The sequence below is a fragment of the Lutjanus erythropterus genome, chromosome 7 (genome assembly GCF_056507025.1).
Source record: "Lutjanus erythropterus isolate fLutEry1 chromosome 7, fLutEry1.hap2, whole genome shotgun sequence".
Taxonomy (NCBI): Eukaryota; Metazoa; Chordata; class Actinopteri; order Lutjaniformes; family Lutjanidae; genus Lutjanus; species Lutjanus erythropterus.
This window is the reverse complement of record NC_139323.1, coordinates 42,504,440-42,526,912: the sequence shown is the minus strand read 5'-3', so window position 1 is coordinate 42,526,912 and position 22,473 is coordinate 42,504,440. Positions and strand designations below refer to the sequence as shown.

The window sequence follows — 22,473 nt, the reverse complement described above, 5'->3', positions numbered from 1 at the left end:
TGTATTCTGATTGGCTGGTTTGCAGACGTGTCGTAGCAGAAGTCCCTCTGGTCTTAAAATTTCTGACAAAGGCCGTCTTAGATGTCCAAAACTCTAAATCGATCATTGGTGGACATCAGTGAGCTCTGAGATCACCAACCAGAGGTTTCAGCCGGTTTCTCTCGCCGTGTTTAAAGGTACAATCTGTGAATCTGTCAGTTTATGTTTGTAAACACACCAGAAAGAGGTGATTGGTCGACTGGTTGAAAGGTAGGAGTGGAGGGTGGAGTCATGGGTCCTGGGTGATGATTGACAGGGACTATTTTTGTCTATAAATTGTTTTAGGGGTTTTTTTGGATGTGGGTGGGGGGGTGGGGGGGTTCTGCATAGCTCAGCCTTGACATTGATCTGGGACCAACCAAAATCACAGTGTAGGAGACAGCAGTCGACTTCCTGTGAACCTCAGGAATGAGACAGAACTTCTGTGTGAAAACATCTACCAAATCTCCCAGGTGTCCTGAACGCACCACAGCAACAGCTCGTTTAGAGGAAAGTGACGGAGCTTCGTCAGGTGGACGTCTGAGCGGCTGGAATGTCGACATAATAATATTAAGACACACAGATAAACCAAACCAGCACCTCGTGGTTTCAGTACGTTTCTGACGGCTGCAGGGTTTCTCGTCCGTCAAACTCAGAGATCAGAGGAACTGACGTTCGACTCAGTGCTGCGTTGAAGGCACTCCACATTACATCTGGTTTTGCAATAAGAGACTGGAGTCACACCCGAGGGCTGAATCCAGTGAAGCGGTCGAGAAATTAATAAAAATATTCCCACAGGAAAACACCAACAGAGCCTGAACCAGTTCTTCATCATTCTTTCATGTTTTTCTGTTTTCTTAGTCCTTAAAACCAGAAACCTGAGGCAGGCGGTTTGTTTGCATCTAGAAGGCTGTTTTTGGTTTCAGCTGTAGTGGATCACAAACTTATAAATAAAACCGTTCAGAGAAGCAACGCGACAGACAAGACAAGCTAACATCATGACTCACAAACCCAACACGACAGAAACAAAACATTCGTCTGTGGATTGTAAAAGGCAGCAGAGCGGCGAGAAGAACCCACCGCGCTCGCCAAGACGCCAAAAAACCCAACAAATTTAAGTTCAGGAATGATTAAAATATTGCTACAATATTTGATTTGAATAAAACGTGATTGCATACATGGAAATAAGGAAATCAAAAAGGAATAGAAAATAAAAGAATTTCATCTAAGACTACAGACCCAGCAAACCCACTAAAACAGACTCAGTTCACGTTTGACGCTACAGTAACCAGCAGTACAAAACACTAACATAAAGGACTGGAAAACAACACCAATAAAATACACAAAATATGGATATATCTGTAATACATCTCATCAACAGTAAACCTTTATCAACTGTAAACCTGCTCTTTGCCAATTTACAGAGGCATGATGGGAGATTTTTTTTTTTTAACATGTCAAAGTCACGGTCATTCTGACTTCAGGAATAAGGCACAGGGATCATCTGAAGGCCGAGGCCTTTCTTAACGAGGCCTGGACTAAGATCTGACAGCATGAGGGAAAATCCAGGACGTCCCAAACGCTGTCAGAGCCGAGAGGGGAAACTTCAAAGAAGAGGATTAGAACCACAGGAAAACAAATGACAATCTGAGATTAAAGAAAAGATTCTGAGTTCATAAAGTCAGAAGTTACTGATAAATAAATTTAGAAGGCTGACTTTAATTCCTTGATTCTGGGATTAAAGTCAAAAAGGCAAGTGTGGCTAAAAGGTATCAACTTCAAAACACAAAGGACACGATCACAGTCCAAACTCTGACTATAATCTAAAAATTCCGGTTTATTCCGAAAATCCTGACAAACTCAGAATACTGACTCTAATCCCCGTCTTCTGAGATTAAATGCAGAATTCTGACTTCCTCCACTTTTCTCAGAACTAATCCTCTTCGAAGGCAAAGAACCTAAAAAAAGAGCTTTAAAAAAATAATTTAACATCACACCAGACTTCACGGTGGTTTCTGCAGACATGCGTTGGAATGATCGGAGTGTAGTGGACACCATCGAGGATTCAGATGGCGACGTCTGAGGCTCAGATGGAGGACTTGGAGAACGAGACCCTCAGGTGGTGGTTCTCTCCCAAGTCGTGGTTGTGGAATTCGATGAGGGACTCGATGGCCTCCTCCACTGAGCCCATCTGGATCAGAGCCATCTTGTGGTCCTTCCTGAAGGAGAGACCGAGAGGAGGTTATCAGACTTGATAGAGGACATCAACAAGGTCACATGATTAAATACAGTGAAAGGGAGGGCCTTTTGGGACAAGGTATGAATGGATATTTCAGGACGGGGGCTCAAGGATAAGGTTCTTCAGGGCAACTGACAGTCTTTACTGTCATTGTACAGACACCTATACAATGAGGTTGTGCCTGCTATATCTTTGGGGAAAGTAAAAAGACATGGACAGGAGCTCGAGGGTCAAGGACACAGGCTTTAAGATTCAAGGCTTCAGGACAAACAAAGGCTTCACAATAAAGACAAAAGAAAGAATGAAGACTCCAGGATGCAACAAGGACAGGGACTACAGAGCACGAATAAAGGCTTCAAGATGGGGCAATTAGCAAAGCTGGGGCACAACAGCAAAGATGAAGACTTCAGGGCAAGGACAAGAACTATGGATGAGAATACAGGCTTAGGGGCAAGCATCAAGGAAAGAACCAAGGTTTTTGGGCATGGACAAAAACTTTAGAACAGGGCAAGCACAGGGGAAGAAACATCAGGGCAAGGACAGGGGCTTTAGGACATAGCATGGATTCAGAGGTGGCAGGAAAATGAGCTTCAGAGCAAGACCAAAGCCATCGGGACAAATACAAAGGCCTCAGGGCCACGACAAGGGCTTCAGGGCAAGAACAAAGGCCTAAGGACATGGCAGGGACAGGGAGTTCATGGAAAGACCAAAGGTTTCGAGGCGAGATGCATAACTTTAGGAATATGAGAGAGACTTCTGGGTCTGAAGATGAAGGCTTCAGGAATTTCAGGGCAAAAATGCAGGCTTGAATGGAAAGATGAAAGCTTTTGGACAAGAATAAGGGATTTAAGGCATGGGATAAGGGGTTTGAGGTAAGCGTCAAGTTTTAGGGCAGAATTGAAAGCTTTAGGGCAGGGACTAAGGCTTTAGGCACAAAGGGAACGTCAGGGCAGGGACTAAGGCTTTAGGGAGAAACAAAGAAGCAAGCAAAAACACGGATTGGCACAAGGACCCAGTCAAGGCTGAAGTCTTCTCGGCAACAATGAAGGCTCCAAGTCAGAGCAAAGAGCAAAGTCAGGAACTCAGATGAGGGTTCAAGATAAGGACTGGAGTTCTGGACAACAATTAGGGTTTAAAGGGCAAGGATGAAGGATTCAGGACAAAGATAAGTGCTTTGGGAAAAGAACAAGAATTTCAGCACTGGAAAAAAGGCAAGGATGAAAGAAAAAGATCACGCCTCCATGTCAAGACAAAAAGCAAAGTCAAGAACTGGCCTCAGGTTTAAGGGCAAAAACAAAGGCCTCAGAACACGACAACCACAAGAACAGAAGTAGAAAGGGAACTTCAGTTCAATGATAAAGGCTTAAGAACAAGGTCATGGACACTGGAGGGCTGTGTGAGAGACAGGCATTCAGGAACAGGTCTTTGAGAGCAGAGACAGCAAACAGATGACTCACTGGAAGAACTTGAAGGCCTTGACCATGGCTCCTGAACTGGAAAACAGCATCCTGAGATCTTCCTCAACCACAGATGGGCTACAAACACAAAAGTAAAAAGTGCATGAAAGATCATATTACCCACATCTTGTTTGTTGTGTCTGATTTGAGGAACGTCGCAGGTTTAGTCTGGTGCCAGGTTTATTAAGCGTTCTTAGTTTGGACTACAGGCCAGGTGTTCCTGCAGTTCGAGGACTTACGGGATGTTGGAGAGGTGTAAGGTGGCAGAAGGTGGGAAGATGTTGGAGTAGTTTTTGGAGCCGGGCTTCTTGAAGCGGTGCAGGGGGGAGTTGCTGTAGTCTTTGGTCAGGCCCTGGTCCTCATGGCCTTCACGGGGAAGCTGGACGCTGGTGTGTTTGGACAGCGTGATGCGCATAGACTTCCCATGCAGTGTCTGGCCGCTCAAGTGGCTCATAGCTGCAAACCAAACCGATAAGAAACGCTGCTCAAGTTTCTGACAGGATTATAAGCATCTTATTATTCCAGTTTTCTTCTTAATTTCCTGTAATACAGTAGCATGTTTAGTTCTTGCATAGAGGAGAAAGCACCTGAAAATTTAACTTGTGCACTCCTGCAACAAAGAATATATCTAAGAGTTGATGACCGTACCATTTTTGAATGCCTGAAAGTAAAGTTGACCACAACAGCTGCAGCTAACATTAGCACACCTGCAGCCAACCCTCCATGTAAGACGAATTTTAAATTAGGCATCAACAACTTCGTTGACCGCTTCAGATGAATAAATGGGTCAATGGGTCAACTTCATTTTTTTGTCAAAAATTAGTTAAAATCGTTTTTGTGAGATTAGAGACTTCCTTTGTTACGTGGACAAAAATCTTCTCTCAAATGTGTTTTATTTTGGTTGAAGTTACAGTAACTGCAAAAAGCCGTGGAGGAACAGCAGCAAACCAACACACTTCAGTTACTGAAGTGTCAAATATCTGCAAGAAAATGAAGAAATATGTCGACTATGTGCTTTAAAATGCTATACAACAACTGTATAGAAAAATATCACAGTAAGAGTACAGAGTCAGAACTTAACGCAGGTAACTTAGAACATCACAGGCGTACTGAAATATAATAATAAATGATTCCAGTAAATAATGATAATAACAATAATGTAAATAATAACAGAAAAACATCATTATCAGACTGAGGATTTGATCATATTTGTCATTATTCTGCTTTTTAAAGCTACAGTGGAAGTTTCTGCCTTTTACTTTGGTATGACCCAATATTTTTTGGTTCGCTCTGTAAAGGCAGAATACAGGAACTTCCAAATAAGGTCAAAGGTCAAATCAGAGGTCAGGATTAATATGTAGAAACAATAACCTGATTAATTGTCTCAACAACAAGAAAACTTTTAAGTTATTTTTCTAAGTTCTGCAGTCTGAGAAGTTCCTGCCCGTTTCCTGTGTGGGGCAGAATTCTTACCACTGTTTGTAAAGTGGAATCTGTCTTTATGTGTAAGTTCGATTTTCACTTCAGAAAGGGGCTTTTTTGGAAGAATCTTTGCATTTCTTTGAAAGCAGACAGGAGAGAAATGAGGAACAATCTACATAATATGCATCTTATCGACAGACACCCTAGAAAAGTAGATTTTACATCAGAATTAAGCCGGAGGAGTCTCGTGAGTCTTGTGTCTGTTGGCAGAGTGAGGACCAGAGGAGTCCACTGAGCATCAGAGGAGGTTACCTAGCTGAGCCTGTGTGCTGTCAGACATCTGAACCAGAGCGTTCTCCTTCTTGTTGAACATAATCTTCACTCTCATCACGTCACCATAAACACCTTAACACACAGCCAGAAATGAAGAAAGGTTAAATTCTTGTTTCACATGAAGTTGAACAAACATAATGAGCTACACATGTTAAATCCTACAGGAAGCTGTGAAAGAAACTGTTGAGCCACTGACCCTTAGTCTAATTATCAAATTAAACCTCTGTGGAGGGGATTTAACTGAGAAATGGGGGCACACTTTGACGTAATAACAAAGAAACCGTGTCAAAGTGCTGAACGTAAACCCTGGAGGTGGAGGGAGGAGCAGCAGTGAGATGCTGCGGTCAGAAAATGGGAACACTAATGAATTTGAGCATTTAATTTAGAAGGCAGGAACTTCTGAATGTTATACACAGGAAATGCAGTGAGGAAATTCAGGGCAAGGGTCAGAGAAAAATTAAAATGGCAGATTAACACCATGTAGGAGCTATGAATTATGGGAGTGCTGACTAAAAAAAAATAAATAAATAAACAAGAGCAGCTGATTCAGCACTGAGGACATGCAAACTGAAAGAAACCCAGCATGCAAACTCAAAAACTCAAATGTACTGAAATAAGATGAAACACAATAAATGCAGCTTGGATTTAATCACTGAACTGTAAAACACTTTTCCACCCAGACGTGACGGAGGTGACGGGAGTTTAGTCTGAGCTGCTCTCTGCACTGAAAAATCAACATCTATTAGCAGAAACACTTTTTACCGAGACTGTCGATCCAATAAAAACTGCTGCATGAGTGTTTTCTGGATTCTGAATAACAGGAGATTCAACAGCAGTAATTCATTCAATAACTTCCCTGTTTGAATCCATTCAGCTTTCAGTAATAAAGGTTCAAAACTGTTTCTGTTGCACGTGGAGTCAGAAACAAATTTTAGTGTCTAATTATGGCTTTCTGCAACTTTCATATTGCAGGAGGTGCAATATTTGTTAAAGACAAAATGTGTCTTTAAACTTTTAACTGAATGAATGTGGTGAGACGGAGACGTCTCGTCCTACACATCAGATTCTACAGACTTAAAAAAAAAATCTTCATTTGGTTCAGATTCCCGTAAAAAAATAAATAAATAAAAATCACATCATATAAACATTTTACCATGTTTTTCAATCAAATTAAGAATAATGATGTAAAAATTATCATTACCTCTAATATCGCAAATTATATTGCAATTAAAATAATCAAAATAATCACAATTAGATATTTTTTTCAAAATTAGTCTCAAGTTAAAAATGATGCCTCCTCTGGCCGTGGCGCCAAAACGTCCTGCGCTGCTTTGCGTTTCCATGACCACTTACAACACGGAGCAACGTGGCGAGTGACGCCTGAGATGAACCACCTCTGGAGTCGGACTGCGAGGACGTCTCGCCGTTCGTGACCAACATGTGACTTCAGAGGAAGGTAAAGAGTCTGGCTTTTAACTGTTGGGAGTAATATTATAATCTTAAGCCTTAATCATTCTCAGTGTTCCTTTTACTTCTTCTGACTTTCATTTCATTGGTGTAATTTTATTCCTGCAATTTTTAGAATTTCTTTGTATTTTCATTTTTCTTTGCTTGTTTTTTGTTTCCTGTGTGTTGAGCTGCAGGTGTGTATGAAACGTGTTGTAAATAAAGATGAGGTGAGTTGCGGTACTCGTGTGTGCAGGAGAGAGAGAGAGGTTTATAAAAGTGTGTTCAGCTCAAAGTTCACTTTGTACTTTCAGGTTTCTGCTGTATTTTACTGTTTCATGTTCACTTTCAGCTGAGAGGAGTCGTGTTCAGTTACTGCTGATGATGAAATCACAACATTTTCTGATTCTGCTGCTTCATAATAAAAGCTTTTAGATAACAAAATAATGAATGACTTTTATTGTGAAGAATTCTCCTGTTTTCCCTGTTTTAATGGAGATACAAACCCCTGCTGTGCTGAGTCAAACCGAGACAAACCAAGACAGCACACGTCTGGACATGAGGTATAACTAATGAGGTAATTAATATCAGTCCAGTGTTGAGTGAGACCACTGCAGCTGTCAGCCGTGAGGCAGGCAGGAAACACTGAATAAAATCATTTCGTCTTTCCTCTTCTTCGTCTGGTGGCTTTGAACGGAGCGATAAATCACGTGTTTGATGGCTGCAGAGCTCTCAGATGTTCTTCTGTGAGCTCCACCTGTTTTCACATGTTTGGACCTATTCTTCAACTAGTGATCAATCTGGCAATAATTGTTCCAATAATCAATCACTTTGTTTGTTTGGTTCATAAAATGTCAGAAAATGTTGATCAAAGTCCAAGATGTCGTCCTCAAATGTCTCGTTTTGTTCACAAATCTGAGATCATCAGTTTACTGTCAGAGAGGAAAGAAACCAGAAAATATTCACATTTAAGAAACTGAAATCAGAGAATTTGGACTTTTTTCTTATTAAAAATGACTCAAAATGATTAATCAATTATCAAAATAGTTGGTGATTGATATAAAAATCGCTCAGTTGATTAATCGGTGCAGCTCTAATTGTTTCCAGTTATTTAATTGTGTGTGATGAGATGTTCACCTGGGCTCGACACACCAGGTGCCTTTTAAAGAAAAAGCTGCAAATATTGTGAAAAAAAAAAAAAAATTCAAATCAACACGCAAAATCTGACAAAACCAGCAGACACTCATTGTTTTTTTCATTAAAAACATGAAAAAGAGGAAAAACAAACAGAAACTTACTGATGTATCAAAATAAGAAGCTAGTGACAACATACCGAAGAGAATAAAGAGGCAGTGGGGCGTAACTCTCTTTAAAGACAGCAGAGAAGGCAGCGGAGGGACAGGACAGGTAAAGGTGGGAGGGCAGGACAGGTGGAGGGTCCGAGGCGTTTCCATGGCAACAAATTAAAAAGGGAAAAAAAGACAGGTGAGGGGTCAATCAGGAGGTTAATTACCTTTGGAGAGGAAGGGTCAGATGACATGACATGTTCACACAGGATTGCACAGGTGTGTGTGTTTGTACAGGTGTGTGTGCGTGTGCGTGTGTGTGTGTGTGTGTGTGTGTACAGGTGTGTGTGTGTGTGTGTGTGTGTGTGTGTGTGTGTGTGTGTGTGTGTGTGCGTGCGTGTGGTTTCATGTGAAGGCATTTACAACATCACAGAAAGTCAGAAGGTGACAAAAGATAAAAAAAAAAACATCTGTGAGAGCAAAACTGTCAGCCAATCAGACTGCAGGAAAACATTGTGACATCACTCAGGTGTGACTTTACTCTGCTGGACGAGGTTCATAAAGACAGTTTGACATCAGACAGAAATACAGATGTGGTAAAAAAAAAAAAAGTCAGTGATTATTCTGACTGAAACTGATACAGTTGGTGTGAATTATCATTTATGTTTTTGTAAAAACTAGGTCCAAGTCAACTCTGCAGTGTTTTATTATGAAGCTCTTTTTATCACATTTTTCTTTTATTGAATAATTACAGAAGCGACGTCCGCTGATTCAGATACTGAACCTGTTTATATTATAATTTAGATCAGTCATCCCCAAACGTTTTTAAAGATTATTTTGGGCTTTTGCCTTTATTTTTCGTAGTGACAGCTGGAGATAAGACAGGAATGGGAGTAGAGAGGGAGAGAGAGGGGACGACACGCAGCAAACAGTCCACAGGCAGGAGTCAAACCGCTGCAGAGGACCGACAGCCTCGGTATACGGGACAGGCTCCGCCCCCGAGCTACAGGGACGCCTGAGACGTTCACAGATTTAAGAATACTGTGGGTCACTGGAATCTGAAAATCTTCAGAGGCTCAACCAGATCTGATCAAAACAGGCGATGAATCGCACCAGTGACGAGTTAATGTGACAGAAAAAATTATATCTCATGGATCCGTTTTATTGGTTCTGATTACAGTTTGAAAATTCATCATAAATAATAGTATAAAAAGCTGATTGATGGGGAGGAGAGTGGATTTATGTTACAGATTGATTATCGATGGATTATTATGGATTAGGATTAGGGGCGGGGCTAAACAAGCATATTGCTTCTTCCTGCTCCTTTTCAGACGTCAAATGTAAATTTATTTTTTCTCATTATGAATCTGTTCATTATTTAATGTTTGTCTCTGTTTTGTATTGTTTTATCTACTTATATTTTGTTTTTTTAAATGTTCAAAATAATTAAACCAAATCAATAATTTTTGATAATTTCAAACTTCTAAAATTAAAACTTAAAAATAATTATTTTTCATGGCCTCTCCAGGCCCTCCTGCAGGGAGTTCATGGCCCACCACTGGGCCACAGCCCACCCTTTGGGAAGCACTGACTTAGATAATTTTGTGATGACTTGTGCAGCCTGATACAGAATAAACTGTGTTACCGGATGTCTGGTCTCTTCTGATGTATTGATTCTGCACTGATCTGTACTGTAACCTGCATGTTTTTCTCTTTTTGCTTTTGTGAAAAAAATAAAATAAAATCCTGAAGCTCCTGCAGAGCTGCTGTTCACTCTGCCGCTGCATTAATCAATCAGCTGATCATATTTACACGTGTGGAGACGTCAAACTGTCCTTACACACCGCTGCTAATCAACTTTGTTCTTCTTTTCTGCAGCTTGTGTTTTTGTAGATTTCTCTGTAAGTTGAACAGTAACAGGTGAGTTTGATTTATCTACATCACTGGTCCCCAACCAGTCCTGGTCCTCAGGGTCCAGAGTCCTGCATGTTTCAGACGCCTCCCTGCTCCAACGCCCCCGATTCAGACGATCTGCTCATTATCAGACTGAATCAGGTGGAGCAGTGAAACATCGAAAACATGCAGAGCAGGAGACTTTTGAGAGACGCAGGGAAATACATACGTTTATATTAGATATAATAATAAGATCAGGTTGAGAAGTTTTATAAAAGCATCAAACATAAAAAAATCTTGAAGTTTAAAACAAAACATTTAAAAGACTTCATAACTTTAACGGACGTGTCTCAGGAAGAAGAAGACGATGAAGATGAAGACAGTGAAGGACCCACCTCGGGGTTGAGGTTGCTGATCAGCAGGACACAGACTCCAGCAGAAAGGGGGGGAAATCCCAGCCTGGTGGCCCCGGGGAGGGACAGAGAGGCCAGGCCACCGGGCAGAGCGGGGACCGTCAGGCCTGGATAGGGGAAGGACACTGGGAGAGGTGAGACGAGTGAACACCAATCGGAAAACTGCACGAGACGTCGGACTGACACTGAGACTCTGATCCAGACTCTGATCCAGACTCTGATCCAGACTCTGATCCAGACTCTGATCCAGATTATCTGCTTCTTTAGACACAGTCTGAGGATTTCTGTCTTTAATCAGAGCAGAGATACGATTGGCCGAGTGCCGATCATGTGATCTGTTTTGGATTCATTTCCTTTGGATAAAAACTTCTCACTGATTCATCTATTAGAGTTATTGATTAGGTTTGGACTGATTTTCAATCTGTAAAAATGTTTTGTGACAGTGTGATCTGGCTGGTAAGAAGGGATGGAACAAAATATTGAATATTGTGATATCAAACTAAAAATGTCTCAGATTATTTTATTTAGTTAGTTTTTATTTTTGCCAGGGTTGGAGGTAAAAATTCTTATTTTCTTTGATGAGATGTTAATCTTCATGTTTTAATATGTAAAAGGATGTAAAAATATATCAAATATTATAATAACAAATACCAGAATACTGGACTATGATGATATCTGCTGTGACATTCTGTGGTGAATTATTTTATTTTATTAAATGTATAACAGCGATGTTGCTGCTGTATTGTTTGTTTTGCAGTTGTACATATTTCAAACATTTATAGTCCAATTCAAACCACATCATCACACTTTTATTTCACTGACGGAGGAAAGCAGGAGCACTTTAAGATAAAATGAACAAAAACTGTAGATCAGATTTATTATTTAATAAGGAACATTCTTTCAAGTCATAATTGTTCTTTGATTTTTAATAATTTAATAAATATTGTACAGTGGACTTATTTTATTTTACTCGAGCTCTTGTTTCTGCTTCATCTTTATATAAACCTGATTTTCTTTCTTCTTCAAATCATTTGGGCTTTTATATTTTTTCAATTTAAATTTGGTAAATTATATATCATTTCTTATATAATATTATCAACCTTGTTGAGGATTATTGTATTTAAGTGTTTTTGTTGTTTTGTTTTCTTTATTTTGTTTGTTCCATTGTTTGTTATTTATCTTGGTCACATGTCACAGTGATACCTCACATTTGTATAAAGTACAAAGTATAAAATAAATAAATGAATAAATAAATTTGGTTATTTTGTTTTATATTAATCATGTTATATTATGAATCCCATCATGAATTGTACATAATGATGTTAGAATGAAGTCATTAATTTGATTTTTGTCTCATTGATCGTCTGTCTGATGAAGAAGCTGCAGACTCTGCAGACTTCGTTCCTTCTTTCTTAAATCGGGGAGAAACACAGACAGTTTGTTGAGTGTTGTGGATGTAAACCGGTGACTCTGATCGTCCACAAACAGTGAATCTCATGTTGTTTTAAAGTTTTATTTTATTTGCTGCTGCAGCCGTGTGACTGAGGCTCACCTGCAGGCTGGATGGTGAAGGCTGGTGGGAAGGCGTGAGCGGCTCCGGCTGCGTACGGAGCAGCTGAGATGATACCTGGAGCTGTAGAGAACAGAACAACACCTGAGTCACACCTTTAACTTTGGGTTTATCTTAATTATATAAACCAAACCTGGCCAATACAACAGCAGGACAAACAGTGAGACTGAGCAACATGCAGTAAAACACAGAACAAAAAAAACAAAATAAAAATAAAATTAAAGAATAAAAAAGAGCTCTAGTCAAAAAAAAAAAAATAGTGTCTGTATGTTTGTGTAAAAAGTCGAGGCTTGTTATATTTTAAAGCTTTATTAAAATGAATGAACTAATTCATTACGACAGTAAATAGTGGTCTGGTATTAACAAATCTGCATTTGTGTTTGACTTCAATAATCAAACTCTTGTATCAAACTCAAACTCAACAATTTAACATCCTCATATTCTCATTTAGTTGACCAACAGTCCATTTGACAGAAATACACTCATTAATGTGGGAAAAGGAAGCGCAGGGACTTGATTAGTGCAGTGGACTTTAAGACGGGTCACCCAGCCAGACCAGCTGGACCACGATCACCACAGGAAGAGAGCCGGGATAAGAGCTAAGCTAACCCGGCTTAGACCTGAGACAGCGAGCCAGAGAGAGACACATCTTTGACTCTTCATCAGCCCACATCCTCCACCTCAAAGCCCCACAGAACAAATGATGCAGTGGATCTAACAAGTTTTTCTGGAGGCAAAGTTACTGCAGTTAGTAAGTTAGCATTAGTTAGCTAGACATGCTAATGTCTGCAGCTTATGTTTGAGCAAGGAAAGACTAAGTTGAAGCATCTCTCTTCTCAGAGCTTCCTGCACACCTTCAACATGTAGAGAAATGCAAAGCTTGACAGCGCTAGTTACAGTTGCTAAGCTATGATTGGACAGTTGCTGCTTGGAGGTGGGGCTTAACAAAGGGTCAACTGCTTTTAGCAATGTTTAATCTCTGAGAAATCCATCAAAGGGATAGAAAAGATAGAATAATCGTTTATTTTTAGTATTTTATTTCTAATTTTCAATTTTACAATCACAGAATAACTTAAGGGGACAAAAAAAACAAAGAAGGAAAATACGATGCCAACAAGAAAAAAAGAACAAAAGAACAAAAAACAAAACTGCCAGATAATTTATAGGTTTATGTGAAATGATTTGCTCGTTAATGGCAGGGTTAATTTATGTGCATCATCCCTTCTGAAACAAAAATAAACATGTTATATGTGTGTGTGAGTGTGTGTCTTACTGAAGGCCGTTGCCATGGCAGCCGGGTGCTCCATGGTGGGCTGGCTGTCTCCAGAGGGCAGGTCTGGTCTGGTGAAGTCACGGCTCTTCTCATTGTTGTATTTGACGTTGAGGCTGGTGAGTTTGGAGAAACTGATCCTCAGAGTGCAGCAGCCGTTATAGATGTTCTGTCCGTCCAGAGACTGAGACACACAGAGACACACAGACACAGAGACACACAGAGACACACACAGACACAGAGACACACAGAGACACACAGAGACACAGAGAGCCAGAGACACACACAGACACACAGAGACACACACAGAGACACACAGACACAGAGACAGACAGAGCCAGAGACACACACAGACACACAGACACACAGACACAGAGACAGACAGAGCCAGAGACACACACAGACACAGAGTTAACAGAAGTTATTCAGGAGAGGGAGAGAGCTCGTGGCTCTCTGACATGTTGTTTTCTGTCTGTGCTGTTCTTCTTGTTACTGGGACCAGTAGAGTGTGACTCTCACCAGTTTGGCTGCCTGTGCAGACGCTCCGTCTGGATACTGCAGCAGAGCCTGGAACTGACTGTTCTTGGTGAAGACGATGATCCTCAGCACCGTGCCGAACTTTGAGAAGATCTGAGGACCAGAGAGGAGATCGACTCATCAGACTGCTGAAGGAAATCTTCTTCTTCTTCTTCTGTTTCCTCAGAGACAGAAACACCACAGCTGCATGTAGCATACTGAGGCTTGCTATGCTAACACTAGCTAATCAACATACTGAAGCACAGTGTTTCTCATGTTGTGTGTCACTGTTGTGTTACCTGGCAGAGGGCGTCCAGGGAGACGGGGTAGACGAGGTTCTCCACCACCACCCTCAGCACCGAGCTGGGAGCTGCTACAGCCGTGTCCACATGAGACGAACTGAGGGCCCGAAGAGCCGCCTGGGCCCTCTGAGACAGGAGAGGAGGGATGGAGGGATCAACACATGCTGACACTAACAAATGCTAACAGTGGCTGGGAGCTACACAGATGTGTCTAGGGGTTGTACACATGCTAACAGATGCTAAAAATGCTAACAGCGTCTCAGTGTTGTAAATATGCTAACAGATGCTAACAGTGTCTGGGTGCTGTACAGATGTTTAACAGCTGCTAACAGGGTGAAGTGTACCTCCTGGTTGGGGGAGTTGTCTGTCTTGAGCTCCTTGTGGTTGGAGAACTGAACGTAGACCGGATGGTGTCTGATGATGGGCATCACTGTGGAGTAATAACCCACCATGTTCTGAGCCGCTTCCTCCGAGTTCATCTCTAAGAAGGCCTGAAGGCAGGAGACACGTGGGACAGTTGACTTTAGTAAACGTACCAGTACGACAGAGTGAAAATCCTCCCGTCCAGGTGAAAGTTCTCACCTGGTTCTTGGCTTTGAGCATCAGCAGGTTGGTGACGTCTCCGAAGGGCAGACCGAGGCTGATGACCTCGGTCTCTGTGATGTCGTTGGGAAGCTTGCGGATGTGGATGACCCTGGACGGCACCCCAGGACCTCTTATGTCACCTTTGAATTTCTTACTGTCGTTGCCATTGGCTACAGAGGACAGGAAATCACAACAGCATGAAAACGAGTTTATTACATTTCTTTGATTCATTTTTTTTTGAAGCTGCATTTTAAATATATTTGATCCATTTTCTTAATTCAAATAGGATCATATACTATATTGTGTCAGAACATCTTTTAAAACACAGTGTTGTGTTGCATTATGGGAGATATAATCATCACTCATCTGAATTTGGTAGAATTTTCAAACAGTGAAAGAACTGACAAAGTTGGAGACTTCTCATATTTTGTCAAATATCAGATTTCACACTACATAAATATGCAGACTTTTTTCTTATTCACTGTGTATTTGTCAACTACCCACATAAATATATGTGTAGATAATATATTGATATCTGATCATTTTTACTCCCTAGCATCAGTATCAGTATTGGGTCCCAAAAGTTCAGTATCGGTTTATAACAGAAAATTGAATTCTTATGACGTGAACCAGTGAAGTATTCCTGACAGAGGCTGTGAATTCTGTAGTTTTTCTTCTGTAATGTGTGTAGAAATGTTCAGTAATGATAAATGACAAAATAAATAAAATCTGACCTGTGTTGCTCATGATATACGGGCCGTTTGAGACGCTGGAGAAAAGCTCGTCAGATCCTCTCTGAAACAAACAAACAAACTAGTTTTACCTCCACTGTCAGTTAGCAGGCTGTCACACACACACACACGCACACGCACACGCACACGCACACGCACACGCACACACACACGCACACACACACACACAAACACACACACACACACAAAAAAAAACAAAGACAGGGCTGCAAGTAACAATTAATTTCATCATCCATTATTCTGTTGATAATTTTCTCAATTAATTGATTAGCTGTTTGGTCCATAAAATGTGAGTGTTTCTTCTCAAATGTGAATATTAGCAGATTTTTTTCACTCTTTTCACTCTGAAATCAGAGAATTTGACTTTATAGAAAATGATTAATTGGTTATCAAAATAGCTGCACATTAATTTAATAACTAACTAATTGATTAATCTTTGCAGCTCTATAGAAAGAGATTTAATTTTTGATCATATAAGACAAACTACAGCAGGAATTCTTCACGCTTCAGATAAAGTTCTTGTCATTTTTGCTTGAAACAAAATTTCAGAAATGAGTCCGCCGGTCTCTATAAACACCTGAATCCTTTAACTATCAGCAGGACAACAGTGAAAACATGAAGAGATGGTCCCAAAGTCAACACATGCAGCTCGTATTTCTGCCAGCAGGGGTCAGTACTGAGCCTGGTGTCACTGAAGGCACCACAGACACAGATTTATCTAAAGGAAATATAACAACAGGAAAATCGTGGTGCAACTGTCCTTTCTGTTGAGAAAAGTGAGAACAGTGAAGCTCAGACAGATCTGAGATCAGCTGCAGCCTGACTGTGACACTCCCCCCGTCACCCCCCAGCAGGCAGCCGGGGGTGAATTCCTGTGCTGTGGAGCTCAATGAAAACCAGATGTAGACAAACAGGCTGAGCCTCATTCAACAGACTGCAGATTCACACTGATTCAACACAGAGACACACAACGGCTCATCTGAATCTCACTGCAACATTAAAACTCATCTGCAGGATAAAAACTGATCACTGATCAATACATCACAGACTCACTGAAGAACACTGCATTACACAGGAAACAGGCAGGAACTTCTTTGAGTGCAGGACTGACAAAAATGATCTTAAAGTTTTCTTGTTGTCGAGACAAAATAGTTGGATATGCGTCAGTTTTATATCTTTATATCAGGATATTGTTTCTACATATTAATCCCGACCTCTGATTTGACCTTTGACCTTATTTGGAAGTTCCTGTATTCTGCCTTTGCAATGCAAACCAAAAAATATTGGGTCATACCAAAGTAAAAGGCAGAAACTTCCATTTTATCTGATCTACTTCAAAAAAGCAGCATAATGACAAATCAAATGATCAAAACCTCGGTCTGATAATGTCAATTAATTTTAATTAACTTTTCAAATATGGATCAATCTAGCAATAATTTTTCCACTAATCAATGAGTTGTTTGGTCCATAAAATATCCTAAAATCCTGATCAAAGCCCAAGATGATCAAGAAACCAGAAAGTATTCACATCTAAGAAGCTGAAATCAGAGAATTTGGACCTTTTAAAAAATACATAAATAAAATAATTACTCAAAACTGAAAATCAATTTACAAAGTAGTTGGTGATGAATTTAATAATCGATAAATTGTTGCAGCTCTATCTTTGTCATATTTTGGGCAAAAGGATGAATGGATGAAGTCAGGAACAGACGAACCAATCAGCTACAGCCTCATTATATAAGTGACAGTATTATCATTAAGGTGTGTTTCTGTCAGAGGAACCTGAGCAGGTTTCTATCTGAACAAAAGCAGCTCCGATCTTCTTTCTGCTCCTCACATGAATAATAAAACAGAAACCTGAGTCCTGCTCTGCTCTGTGGATCAGGACCTGCTGCTGTCTGACAGCTGCTGAGCGACCGACAGTCAGACCGACAGACCGACAGACAGACAGACCGACAGACAGACAGACAGACAGAGCGCCTGCCTCGGCCGACACACAGACGGTCAGACATCTTGTTTTAACAGAAACTGAAGCATCACGTCCGTTCAGCTCAGAGCTAACATCATTACTGAGGATCTGCTGTGTTGTTCTGGCTCCACTCTGCAGCTTCATCATGTCTTCATCATCACTGATCATTTCTGTTTCTGTTTCTCTGACTGCCTTCAAATCAAACTTACTGGCAGAGTTCAAACAATCGGCAGAAAATTTATCAAGTATCAAAGTATTACAGTAAACTAAGGTCTTTGATTTTCAGTATCACTGTGAATAAAGTTCTCTGAAACATTTAAGTAGCAGTTTTTTATTGATGGAACTTAAAAATATAAAATGAAATGAACTCATTAACTCAATTTATTCATGACAGAAGAAGAATTACAAATTATTACACGGCTTTAATACTTGATTCTGTATATAACTAGAGATGCACCGATTTCAATTTTCTTAGCCGATTCCGATTTCCGAACATTTTATATCCATCAGTATCAATAACTATTGATCATGTAGGTTGTGACATGTTGTGTACTTTAAAGCTGCAACTGAATTTTATTTTCATAGTCGATGAATCAGTCAGTAATTTTCTCAAGTCATCAATAAATAGTTGTTTGTTGTAAAATGTCAGAAATTGGTGAAAAATTGATCCTGTCACAATCTTTGTCAATCTAGGTTAATCTATATCATCTGAAGATGATGACTTATCATGTGAAGAAAAAGAACAGCAGATCAGGAGATTCGTTATAATGCTGTTTTCTCATTTTTCCTTTTTCAAAAAACTGCTTCTTGCTTCTGGTTCTGTGATTTGGATATCTGTACTTCTCTAATTCCAGTTTCTTAAATGTGAGTATTTCATGGTTTCTTTACTTTCTAAACTGCACACAACATATTTCACCATTTTCTGACAGGTTATAGGCAAACAGCTATTAATTCAATTAATCCAGAAAATAACTGACCGATTAATCGACTATGGAAATAATTGTTAGTTGCAGCCCTATATATATTTAGATAATTGATTTAATATCATAAACATGCAACAATTGGTCGACTAATGGCCTGAGCTGCACAATTAAGTGACATAATATTGAGATTATTGAGTTTATTGAGAATATGACCAAGTGCAATATCCAAATCACAGACTTTTTTGTGGAAAGTTAAATTCTGTGACAAACATTTTATTATTATAACTGCAGGATTATAATGAAGTGCTGCAGAGATTCTCCAGACTGAAAATCTTATTCTCCAGATGTAAGAAAAATATGTTTGTTTGTTCAGACACCAACAAATAATAAAACATAATTTTTCTCGATGAAAATGAAAACTGTGATTCAAAAATGATCATTCTTCAAATCATGCAGCCCCAGCCTGAACTAATGTTTGCTGGAAGACTAATAAAATTTTCAGTCTAAACACTTCTGGATGTGTTTGTTTCATTTCTTCTGCACAATAGTCCTGCATTAAGCAAATTATTTCCTGTTTCAGCAGGAAATTCAACTGCCTGAGGAAGGAGTACAGAAACCAGATCAGAAAGAGTTTAAGGTTGTGAATCTGAACAGCGTGCAGGAGAAACCCGTGAGCTGTCCCTTTAACTAACAGGAGCCGGTCTGAGTGTTCGAGGTGGTTTCAAATGACTCGCCTGAGGCCAGAGGAGGAAACAGGAGAGCTGTGATCATCAAAAGGACTCCTCCTCCTCCTCCTCCTCCTCCTCCTCCTCCTCCTCCTCCTCCTCCTCCTCCTCCTCCCAGCAGCCCTTGCTCTCGTCACTTCCTGCTCTCAGATCTCTGCCTTCATGTGGTTTTGGCTCAGATTTGGGGTTTTGTCCTAAAACCAGCAGCAGCAGCGGTGGCGGCGGTAACCGCTCTGCTGCCGGACACATACCGAACATGATTACTGAGGAGAGAGCAGAGGAATGTGAGCAAAGGCTGCTGGGAGATCAGACAGAAATATCATTGTAAAGATTTTCATCCTCTCAGATCAGTTTCTGCAGGTCGACTCTGACTGCAGTGGCTCACAGATCTCCATCAGTAATAATTCAGGACGCTGCTGCAGAGGCCTTGTTCACACTGTTTCTGTCTGTAGTGGAGGTGATGTGACCATCACCGGCTGGTCAGTAGTTTTAATCTGTCTGTGGGTCATTTTCCCCCTCAGTAATAAATAACAGACAAAGAGCTCCTGGCTGCTCCTCCCTTCATTTAAATCCCCTCCAAAGATTTTAAAGAGTTTCAATCAATGTTTGGGAAACTCTGACATTCAAGACAAATCCTGCAGCAGGTACAGACAGAGCTGTCTCGGCTTTAAAGCTAACGAGCTATTTTACTGAGTCCTTGTCCAACATGTCTCCTCTTCAAATGTTTGTGCATTAATGATAAACAAGCCACTGCACACGTGCAGCTCTCAGCTGACATGGGAAGAACAGGATGACGGTTCACTCACTACTTCCATCAGCTCCAGAAAAAAAAACGTTTCATTCAGTTCCAGTGTTAAAAACATGTACATTGACGGAGTGAATTGACGACAATAACATTTGTTGGCAACGAATTTTTCGACTACGTTGACTAATCGTTACTCCCTTTTTCACATATAGGCCCTGTTTGGGGTCAATATGTTTTACTTGTGTGTGTGTGTGTGTGTGTGTGTGCGTGTGTGCGTGTGTGCGTGTGTGCGTGTGTGTTATTTAAAATGAGTAAAAATAGAAGTTTACTGTTTCAGTGCCCTGATGTCATTTTTGGACAATAAAGTTTATTGTTGTGTTCCTCCTGCTCATCATGATCAGAAACTAAAGCTTCAACAGAAAAACAACTTTTAAATTCAAACAGGAAGCCTTCAAAGATCTGATCCTGTTAATAAAAAAGATCTGAAAATGGATTTGTTTCTTCAGCTTCACAATAAAAGCCCCTGAGGGAGAATATTCTGCCCCCTCAACTACATGAAGGTTTTTAATGTGAAACAGATGGAGGAAGTGTTGAATCACCATCAACAGCACTGATAAATCAAAAAGACACACCTGTCTCTCTGTCAAACAGACCTCATGAACATAAAGGCCACGCCCACCACAGGTGATCAAACCAATAAAAGACCACAGCAGACAGACCGGTTGTAGCTCCACAGCAGTGTTTGTGATGTCTCTTATTCTGTTACAGGAAGTGAACACCTGACTTTCCTGCAGCATTTCCTCCTACACAACATGTCCAACACCAGAGTCTCCCTACAAAACATTTAAAGTTAACAAAAACTATAATAATGCAACACAGAAATTATTCTGAACATTTGTGGGTTTAAACGTTTAAATACACTGATGATCATTTTTCAAATCACCTATCCAGTTTCACTTCACTGAAATATGAAAATGATCTTACAGCAGATCAGCTCTGTCATGTTGATTAGATCTGCAACCAAACATTATTTTAAACAAATTAATCAACTATTGATTTGGATAAAATAAACAAAAATGTTCCCAGACATCAGGACATCTGCTGATGTCTTGTTTTGTCCAACAAAGTCCAGATAATTTTAATTAACAATAATATAAATCAGATAACTGGTGCTGGAACCAGCTCAGTCTGCTTGAAGAGTAAAATTTAAACATTTATTCAGTTATCACAGGGGTCTGCAACCTTCACAACCAAAAGAGCCATTTCAGGCCGAAAAATAAAAATAAAAATCTGTCTGGAGCTGCATTTATTAAAGTCTCTCTTTTCCCTGAAGACTTTTCTTGTAATTTGGCATCCAAAGCAGCTTATGGAAACTCAAGAGTACGAGCCACCGCCAAAATTTAGAGGAAAAGGCACCGAGACGGAGACGTGGGCAAGAACGCATATTTTAGTTGATAATAAAATTTGATCAAAATTTATTTTAAATGTGGTGTATGAACTACATATTTATAAACATTTACAACAGCTCAAAATTTCAAGGCAACGTAGTGCAATAGATTTTTGAGTTCTGAGCTCAACTTTTGACTTCTGAAATAAACTTATAGAAGTTTTACCATCTTATAATTTTTATTTGAGATGATTTTCTTTTCTTCTTTAGTTAAACTTTCATCTTTGAGTTTTAGAAATAAAAAAAATGTATTTCAAAAATCTGTCATTATGAGAATAATCTGAGGATCATTTTCTCCATTGATCGATCAGTTGTTTGGGCCATAAAATGGTGAAAAATGTTGATCAAAGTCCAAGATGACGTCCTCAAATGTCTTGTTTTGTCCACAACTCAAAGATATTCAGTTTACTGCCAGAGAGGAGTAAAGAAATTGTTTGACTGATTATGAAAATAGTTTGGGATTAATTTAATAATAAAACAATAATCGATTAATCCATTAATTGTTGCAGCTCTGGTGAATAAAATCTGTTAGCTGATTTTATGAATAAAATAAAATGAAACCATATTTGTCTGTGCATCTAAAAACTGTGAAACATGACAGATGACTTATGACAGCAGCAGGTGGGTTTTGTTGTGAATGGACTACATGAAGTAAACTCAGCGGCATGGTCCTTTAAGAATAAGTGTTGTTGTTGTTGTTGTTGTTGTTGTTGTTGTTGACTAATCTGAGTACCCTCAGTGTTGTTGTGGAATGTGACTAAATTACTGTTGCAGTTTAAAACCTCTGAATTGTTCCCAGATGGCAGCGTGGCCATCCTGTCAAACACAAACGAAAAGCAAACGGCCTCACAGCAGAAAACAAACCAACCAGAGGAGGAAGAGGAGGAGAGAGGAAGAGGAGGAGAGAGGAAGAGGAAGCAGAGGTGCCTACCTTAGTACCAACTGTTATATCTTGGTGGACACTGCTGTGAAGAAAAGACAGCGTGTTAGAAGCAGCAGGAGGAGAAACTCAAAACAACAAGCAAAAAAAAAAAAGGTTAAAATGAGGTTAAAGAGGTGCTGCTGCCTGAGGAGACGAGCGGAGGGAGAAGAAACCCAGCAGAGAGGAGCCGACAGCTGAAAAACAAAAAGAGCTGCAAATAAACTGCTGTTTTCACCATCA

General features: G+C 40.0%; 1 protein-coding gene across 4 annotated transcripts in view; it reads right to left on the bottom strand.

The window, feature by feature from the left end:
- Positions 1-838: 838 nt before the first annotated feature.
- Positions 839-22,473, bottom strand: part of ptbp1b (polypyrimidine tract binding protein 1b) — a 28,411-nt gene continuing 6,776 nt past the window's right edge. Inside the window, exons 2-15 of one of the 4 annotated variants that reach the window (XM_084723856.1) lie at positions 22,243-22,276; positions 15,485-15,545; positions 14,748-14,920; positions 14,510-14,656; positions 14,163-14,291; positions 13,867-13,977; positions 13,351-13,531; positions 12,060-12,140; positions 10,490-10,632; positions 8,249-8,282; positions 5,449-5,541; positions 3,954-4,170; positions 3,715-3,792; positions 839-2,237 (exon numbers count right to left, since the gene is read on the bottom strand). In XM_084723856.1, coding sequence (XP_084579982.1) covers positions 2,105-2,237; positions 3,715-3,792; positions 3,954-4,170; positions 5,449-5,541; positions 8,249-8,282; positions 10,490-10,632; positions 12,060-12,140; positions 13,351-13,531; positions 13,867-13,977; positions 14,163-14,291; positions 14,510-14,656; positions 14,748-14,920; positions 15,485-15,545; positions 22,243-22,276 — 1,615 coding nt within the window. In that variant the 3' untranslated portion in view covers positions 839-2,104. The remainder of the gene's footprint in view (positions 2,238-3,714; positions 3,793-3,953; positions 4,171-5,448; positions 5,542-8,248; positions 8,283-10,489; positions 10,633-12,059; positions 12,141-13,350; positions 13,532-13,866; positions 13,978-14,162; positions 14,292-14,509; positions 14,657-14,747; positions 14,921-15,484; positions 15,546-22,242; positions 22,277-22,473) is intronic. The other 3 variants (XM_084723858.1, XM_084723857.1, XM_084723859.1) reach the window with 3 other exon arrangements.